This window comes from Halichoerus grypus, chromosome 1 (genome assembly GCF_964656455.1).
Source record: "Halichoerus grypus chromosome 1, mHalGry1.hap1.1, whole genome shotgun sequence".
Taxonomy (NCBI): Eukaryota; Metazoa; Chordata; class Mammalia; order Carnivora; family Phocidae; genus Halichoerus; species Halichoerus grypus.
This window is the reverse complement of record NC_135712.1, coordinates 3598836-3607554: the sequence shown is the minus strand read 5'-3', so window position 1 is coordinate 3607554 and position 8719 is coordinate 3598836. Positions and strand designations below refer to the sequence as shown.

The 8719-nt window shown below is 55.8% G+C and overlaps 1 protein-coding gene across 1 annotated transcript in view; it reads right to left on the bottom strand.

The window, feature by feature from the left end:
- RSPH1 (radial spoke head component 1) overlaps positions 1-8719 on the bottom strand; it is a 34935-nt gene continuing 26216 nt past the window's right edge. The window contains exon 9 of the mRNA XM_036094372.2: positions 1-245. Coding sequence (XP_035950265.1) covers positions 91-245 — 155 coding nt within the window. The 3' untranslated portion in view covers positions 1-90. The remainder of the gene's footprint in view (positions 246-8719) is intronic.

Sequence of the window (8719 nt, the reverse complement as noted above, 5' to 3'; positions counted from 1 at the left end):
CGCCTGCTGACTCCCCTGATGTGGCGGATAGTCACTTGTGTTCACGAGCCTGTGGCGCGGTGAGGGAGACCCGACCCACCACCCGCTATATCAGAAGATGGAAGGGGGCGGGCATGGCCTTGGGGCCGGGCAGCAAAGGATCGGGGAGCCTGAGTCTGGCCTGATGGGGAATCTGGAGCCTCCGAGGGACACGTGCGTGGTGACGGGTCTGGGGCCACTGGTCCCTGGCAAACACCCTCTGTTACCTGAGAAGAAACAGCCATCGTAATTTCCCACTGAAGCAAGTCTTATTTTAGAACCAAATTTGAGAATTTTTTTTTTAGATCTGGTCATGTTGGTGAATTTCATGGGCTAATCATGTGTCCCCCAAATTCATAAGTTGAAGTCCAGACCTCCAGCACCTCAGAATGTAGCCTTATTTGGAGGTCGGGGCTCTAAAGAGGTGATAAGGTAAAGTGAGGTCGCTAGGGTGGTCCTGATGCAATCTGACCGGCGTTCCTATGAGATCAGGACACAGACAGGCACAGAGGGCGACCACGTGAGGAACAGAGAGGACCACATCCACGTGCCCGGGAGACGGGCCTCGGGAGGAGCCAGCCCGCTCCACGCCTGGACGCCGGACCTCCAGCCTCAGACTGTGAGAAGATACAATTCTGCAGTCCCTCGTCACAGCAGCCCTCGGACAACACAGTACCCAGAAAACCTTGGTATAAACACCAAAAAATACAAACCCCTGAGCGGCTGAGCACCAGTCACGTCGTGTAGCTTGGCACAAGGCGTGTGGTAAACGGCACCATCGACCGAGCCGGTTAGATACCCACCTCCATGCACTTCCTCTCCCGACCTTTTTTTTTTCCTTTATTCTACTTATTTTTAAGCATTAAACATAAAAAAGTCTGGCTCCCTGTGGGCCAGCTAGGTCAGTGGGAGGGTTAAAGGCAAGAACACAGATCCCCAGGTGCCGTCCTGCTCCCCGCCTGGGGGAAGAACATGGTTTCTATGCTCCCTGGGCTCGCGCCCGCCCAGGTCATCCGGAAGCCGCCAGGGGCTCGCAGGTGCTCAGGAAGGAGTCTGTGTGACACAGTCCCCAAGCTTCCCCGCAGAGCCCACTGCCTTTCTCAGCCCTCGAGTAAGGGGGCTTACTGGTGGCTTTGCCAACGCGCCCATCGGGAGGAAGACCAGGTATCCACCTGGGGCCACCCCCCAGTGCTCCCAGAGCCTCCCTCCTCTGCAGAGCCAAGCTGGGAAGGAGGGTGGTCTTCTCCACTCTGAGCCACTTTGTCACCTGATCTCAGGGGCTCACGAAACCCCACGGACAGCCCTAGCCGGAACCTCCATCTTTCAGGCCCCCAGACCAGTCCAAGGAGCCACAGAGGGTAGAATTGGGGAGCACAGGCTCCCCTCCTCACCACGCAGAGCCCCCCCTCCAGCCTGCACACTGAAAGCAAGCGGGAGTACTCACAGATGCCAGGACCACAGACCTGGAGCCCCAAGAAAGTCAGTCGAGATCCTGGGACCACAAGAGGAGAATCAGTAAGTGCCTGAGCTCAAAGATAAAGCTCAGACGTCGACAGACCTCATGTACGTCAAGGTCACTGGGAGATGCAGTGACAGAAAACATCCCATGTACACAGCAATGAAACAGAACAGAAGATACCCAGGACTATGCTTAGGAGAACACTGAGAACCTAAACCTGCCATGCGGGCCTGGAGGAGGACGGGTCTGGTTGGACAGGCACACTGGGTCCTTGGGTAGGAGGGCCCGGCACTGCGAAGTGCTCACTGAGCCCTCCTGGGGGCCCAGCACCTGTGATCATGACTCACGGCACAGCTGCGTGTCCAGGGTTCAAACCCTCAGCACTGCGGACATCTGGGGACGGGAACTCTTTGTTGCGGGGGGCGGGGGCTGTCCTGTCCATTGTGGGGTGTTTAGCAGTACCCCTGGCCTTGACCCAGTAAGATTCCAGTAGCACGCCCCTTTGACAGTCACGCTCACCAAACACGTCTCCAGATCTTGCCAAATATGCCCTGGGGAGCAAAATCGTCCCCCGTTGAAAACCCCTGCTGTGTTCGCTGAGCCCTGGTCCCAGGCGATTTGTCAAGGCCCTTGGGCACCCATGACAGCACAGGGGTGCGGGGCGAGGGGGGACCCGGCATAACTATTTCACACCCTCGCGGAGTAGACGCGCTATTCTGGAGACGAACATCAGGAAAAAATGTGTCTGTCTCGAGTTGAGCAGCGTGTGATGCTCTGAAGGGCAGGGTCCTGTGACATGAGGACAGAGGAAGTCCAGGCACGAACCGGCCCCCTGCCACCCAGATTCTAGATGTGGAAAGTGTGCCATGAGCATCAGAAGGCTGCAGCGTCCTTGGGCCCGGGGCCGATCCCAGCACAGCAGGACGCTAGGGCGGAGGAGTCCCTGTCCCATACCCACCCCACGTGCCCCAGGGGCCCACAGACGGTGCCCGCACACAGATCGGTGCGAATGCCAGAAATAGTTTCCATTAACGAAGAAGACATTATTCGAACCGTTGTTGGAAGGATTGCACTGCGTCTCAGGAGACCTGAGTTTGTACCCCATTCTGTCTCTGGCCCACTGTGACCTTAGGCACGATCTCTGTGTGGCTTGGGTGCAGACTGTCAGCGGGCCGACCCGTCACAGCCGCCTAGCCTCTGTTCTGGAGGAGGTGCTATCTTCCGAGCAGTGAGCAGCGGTGGGCTGAGCTGGAGTCCTTGTGGGGTCTGCCAGTTTCCAGGGTGTAAATGCTCCCACGACGGCTGATTCTGAGCAGATTTATAAAATGCCTGAGAATGTAGAAATCAGCCTTCATGAGCTGCGATGGGCCGGCTTCAGCCCACAGGTGATGGGTGGTATGCACACTGTTCTGTGGGGAGAGGTCACCCCCTCTTCTTAGTGAGAAGAGGCCAGGACAGGCCTGCCTGTAGGCACCATAGGCTCTGCCCACTTCCAGCAAAGCAGGGAAGAGGGAGCGAGATGTGGGCTTGGACAGGGTCAGGAGAGGGGAGACAGGGACACTGGAGCCGGGAGGGAAGCAGAGCTGGGGGGCAGCAGGGGAAAGTCTGGGGCCTGGGCAGACTGTTCGATCCTGGGATCCCTCCGAGGCTGCGTCTCCTTTGAGCTCCCCACCCGGCCAGCGACTCTGGAGCCTGGACCATGCCTGGAGGGGGCCTCACGCCTTGTCTCCCCAGCCTCCCTGTTCAATGAGATGCTTCTGCCTCTTCTGACCCCATTGGCTCAGCCACACGAGGAAGCCACACAAAGCCAGCATGCCGTGCCACTGAGATTTGCAGGCGGGCATCCAACTATTAAGTCGGACTGAAGTTTTAGAGACGTAGGGGATTTTAGAGATGCTCCATCACAAGTGTAACCAGAATCCAGCCATGTCAAAAGATGTTTGTAAGTTGCTGCAGAACATTTCCAGAGTCGTTAGCTTTTCACCCGTTTGCTTCCAAGCAAATGCCACTTCCAACTGTTGAGGACCGTTTGCTCCTAAAACTTAAGCCCCACAAAAATAAGCTAAGAATCTCTCTCTCTCACACACACACACACACACACACACACACACACACACACATCTTCTTAGTGAAGCCTGCAAGCAAAGAAGTTCCCTAAGAAGTCATTTGGAAAATGATCTGGAAATGTCAGATTTCTCCTTCTCTCTGCAAAAGTGTATTTCTTTCAACTCTGAACTCAGTATCTTTCACTGCATGCCACCCATAATGAGGTAACAATTCCTTAGTGCACGAAACCAAAGTATTTTCCAAAGAAGCCATAGCACAAAACCAACATAAACCCCGATGGAGAAATGCCTGTGAAGAGCTCGCTGCAGCGAGAGCCCGCAAAACGCCTCCCAGAAGGACAGCCCAGTTGAGTTTAGTGATTGATTTTGGAAAATGCGCGTTTTATTTGCCCTTGGGGATCCTTGGACCACTTTGCCGTCCTTGATCTGGGAACAGCTAGGAAGGGCTGAGTGTGCGCCCTGGTTCACTTCATGGTTAAACACTGGGGCCCCCAGAGCGCATTATCCGGGAGAACTATAACCAGCCTTGAGGAAAGGTGAGGAAACGCCAAATACGTCATTTCCAATCTGCTTCTCAAACCCGTGGTCCTTGGGGCATCACCTGGGAGCTTGTTAGAAATGCAGAGGCTCTGGCCCCTCACCGGCCCACTGGACCAGAAGCTGCATTTTAGCACCGTCCCCGGGGGGTCTGCATGCCCGCCGATGAGGAGCAGTGCTGTTTGCCTTGCCGTGTGTATAATGCGAAGCGCCCTCACAGATGAAGAAGGGGAAAGCAGGGAGCGGACCCCGCGACGGTGAGGACATACCGTCTTGTTATAGGAATCTGCTACCTGCATCCCCCAGGGGTCCTGGGGACAGAACCGCAGGCTCGGACCCTGCCCTGGAGGAGCTCCCGCCGCGGGCAGGTGGGTGGGACGGTGAGCGGGGAGCTGAGTATGGCAGGTGCCGCCCAGAAAAACGCACCACCTGTTCCTCGTTCAGACCGGACTGAGCCCCTTCCCCTGAGTGTAATGGCTTATAATGTATTTCACAGCTGTTTTTATTGTGGTAATAAACCTACTGGCGCTCAGCTATAATCCTCCTTATGCTATTAACATACCCTGCGACTGTCAAAGTTCATAACTTTGTGGCACGATGAAAAACATTTATCCTGCATCTGCAAAAGGCAATAAAACCCAGTAGTGTCGTGTAACCTATTTTACACACTCTCACAAACCCAAATTCTAGGCACCCGTTTTCCAATCTATTTTACTCGGCAGACGTGTTCTGGGTCGCTGCTGGATAAAATGGACCTGAGTGGACTGAGGCGGACGGTGGCGGCCACAACCAAGCGAAGGCTTATTCCTTGGAGGTCGGTGGTTAAGTACATTCCTGCTTCATCTTGTGGAATCCTCAGGGCCACTCTGACATCACCGAACACTCAGGGACCGTCAGGAAGCCGGCCGGCTGGGAGGCTGGGCACCTGGACGCATCAGCTCGAGGGTCCTGACCGCTGTGACCCTGAGACGTGTCAAAGGGGCTCCAAGCCGGGGGTTCTCGAAGTGTGGTCCCTAGGCCAGCAGCACCTGCATCCCCTGAGGCCTTGTTACAAATGCACCCACGGAGGTCCCGGCCCGGACTCAGGGGATCAGACACTCTGGGGTGGAGCCCAGGAATCCGTGCTTACCAAGCCCGCCGGGTGATTCTGGTGCTCGCCCGAGCGTGAGCCCCTGCTGTAGAAAAACTTGCTTTGTAAAGGAATCCCACTGCGAATCCCTTACAGAGACGGCCCCTTGAAGTCGCGGACCAGGTGCTGGTGTCAGCTTTGCTCAAAGGCAAGAGCCCTATATGACGGGAAGATGGTCCCGTGACTTTATTTAGACTCATACACATGTGTGCATTCATGCACTTGTGTGTCTATATACATATTTGTTTCTTCTTATAATTTCGGGGAAGAATAGCAGGTTCTTCACTGCGCAGAAATTCCCAGGCCAGTCTGAGGCTCTGCATGGCAGTAGCCCCATCCCCACGGCAGCTCCTGGGACTCCATCCTCAAGGGGGCCTCTGGGTGTTTGCAGCTTTGCCCAGAGGCTCACTATGAGCTCTGAGCCTAAGTTCTTGCCGCCCAGTCCAGATGTAGGAGGAAACCACACCATTTGCCCACAGGCAACAGGGGAGCTTCAACGGCCACATGGCGTGGGCCCCTCTGCCCTCGGTGGCCTGCTCTGCTCTCACGTGGCTGTGACAGAAGCGACAGGCCTCCTGGGTGGGACGTGGGGCTGCCCGGGCGGGACCCTGAGCAAACCACCATACTCCCTCTGGTTTGCCCCTGGGTAAAATCCAAAGTACAGGGAAGCTGGAGGCATGGGTAGGGTGTCACGTGAAAGTCACTCTCTTCTCCTCCCAATGGCCGGGAAAGAGGACCACAGGACAGATGTGCACCCGGGGATGGGGCCCGGGGAACAGAGAGGGGCCCCACGAGTGCACACACAGCCCGGCTCGGGGCTGGACCCGAGCAGTGCAGCATGCACAGGTGGGCTCACAAAACTGGCAGCTCTTCCCCAGACTCCCCCTCCCAGAAGTGTTCCTTTAGCGTTCACTGGCGAGTGTCTGCACGTGCCAGGCTCTGTGCCAAGGGCTAGGTACGCAGTGGCTGAGCTGGATGGCTTCCACTTGCCTCTCTGTCCCCAGGCTGACCCATGTGGACACATCACCCAGGCTCCTGCACCCTCGGGCCGATGGGGAGCCCGGGGGCGATGGCATGAAGGAGGACGATGGAGTTGGGGTATCTATTTCCACAGCTCACTCCCTTGCAAGGTTTCCCTCATCTTTGTAAATAGTTCCTTTCAAGCTACCCTCGGGGCGGGGCGGGGGGGGGGCGGTCTTTCCTGCCACAACCTTGTAATCAGTACAAGAGTGGCTCAAGAAACAGCTCCTCGCATTATCGGATCCAGGATTACTCACACGTGCAACACGTATGTGGTCACCTCCTTGCCGGTTGGGAGAGGATGTAGGTCGCCCACGGCGTGCAGTAACGTCCCTATCGCTCACATTCGCACGGCTGATGGCAAGGGATGGGGGCATCCCCAGCTGCGGCTGTCCGTCACCATAACTACTAGTAATGACACAGACTGCACGTCCCCTGGCCTCTCGGGGCCCTGGAGGCACACACCCCAGGAAAGAGAAACGCAAAACTGTGGACATACAAACGAGAGCAAGCGCAGGGAGTCAGTGGTGCTCCTCCCGTGATCACTGGGCAGATGAGCTGAGGACCAAGCATGGGTCTGCTTGTAAGGGAGGCAGAGCTGAGGGCCAATTAAAATGTTCAACTCCAGGAGAGGGTGCTGGAGAAAGGGAGTGAGAAGTAGAGAGACACACAGTGGAGACGTTTGGGCGGAAACGGATGAGAGGCTGAAGATTTGGAATTGCAAATTCCCCTGAAGCCGCAGGTCTGCAAAGAAGCATCCCCTCCCCTCTCTCCTCTCCCGCCCTTTCCCTTTCCTCCTCTCCCTCCTCCCTTTCTCCTCCACTCCTCGCCCCTGCCCTCCCCCAAGGAAGGGAACCACCTTTCTCTGCTACAAAAGCCTTCCTACACCTGCTCCTGGGCGAGTTGCCTCAGATCCGATGCTAGTTCTCTGGACACTCACCCCCTCTCATCGCTCCGGTCCCAGAGAAGAGTTGAGACCAAGGGAGCCCAGGTTGGGGGGGCACAGACCTTTCCAGGAGGGAGCTGCCCGCACAGGGGAGGACTGCGGGTCCCCCAGCAGCCCAGCAGGAACCCGGGAGCAAGTGCCAGACCAACTGGGATGGCATAAGTCGAGATTTTTTCAAGTGTTTGACGTAGCTGCCCTGGCCTGGGATTTACACGTTGACTTAAGCCCCAAAGGTGCGGTTAATAAGTCACCAGGTTGACTGCTTGAAGCCTGAACAAGGGTGGCGTAGAATTAATGAGGTGAAACCGTCTGGGGTCCCGGCCTGCTACACAGGACAGAAGGCAAAGGCTCTGGGACACAGAAGTGTTCTTTGCAAGTGACTCAGCCATGTCCTCATCACAGCCTCTCCCCTGCGGGGCCCAGAGGACAAGATTGCATGGGTGTCCTTACAGAGCCCTGGGGGGCTGTCCTCTGCAGCCTGGAGGGGATGCTGGGGGGCACAGAGCTGGCGCTGAATTCCGATCTCAGCAGGAATAATGGGATCCCAGAGTGGGAGCAGCACCCAAGCACCAGGGACCAGGCGGGCCCCAACACCTCGAGGAGGCATACGGATGGCAAGACAACAGTGACCTGGCATGTTGTTGTGGCTCCTTGCTTACGGGCGTCCCCGGACACGAAGGAGATGCCTACCAAGTGCTGTGTGACACGTTCAGGTATGAGAAGCCCTGGTCTGCTGACTCCTTCCCAGATCCCAGACCGAAGCCAGTTTTCTACACCCAGTCCTCACGTCTCCAGAGAGACACTTTACGACGTGCCCCCTTGAATTGCCCTGTTTTGAGAGTATCATCTGTGTCCTGCTGGGATCCCGATCTCAGAGGACCATGGGTCGGTGGGCCTTCCGTTCCTGTGGGGGCAGTAGTCATTACACAGGTCATTATAAAAATAAATCAGGAAGCTCTCCTTAGCAGAGGACAAGGGGACAAAGAAAAGCCACCCAAAGAGAGTCCAGAGAAAACAGAAACCCAAAATCAAAGTATATAGTGAAAGCTTCAGCTCGATTAGACGCTGTCTTGATAAAATAAAAGCTATGAACATAGGTTACCTTTACCTTGTATTTACCAAGATGCACATTATGCAAAACTATAGCTGTGCCCCCCAAGACTTCATACCAACCTAACTAGAGTTGCAGCCTTCCCCAGTGGTGGGATTTCCAACCTCAGCCTGGAATTCCCTGATCAGTACTAGCCGGTGGCCGGCAGGATGAGACCCACTGCCTTCCCACGGGAAGGTGACCTTGCCTGAAACCACTCTTCGTCTTTTGCTAATAATTCCCTTGTCCTGCCCATTTCTGCCTACAAAAGCCTTCCATTTTCTGCAATCCCTTGGAGCTCCCTTCCACTTGTCCGGTGGGATGCTGCCCCATACGTGAATCCCCCAGTAAAGCCAATTAGATCTTTCCATTTACTCGGTTGAGGTTTTGTTCTTGGTCATCCTAAAACCCTTGTCGTTTCTTAGGTGATAAGAGATATTTGGTTTATGACCCT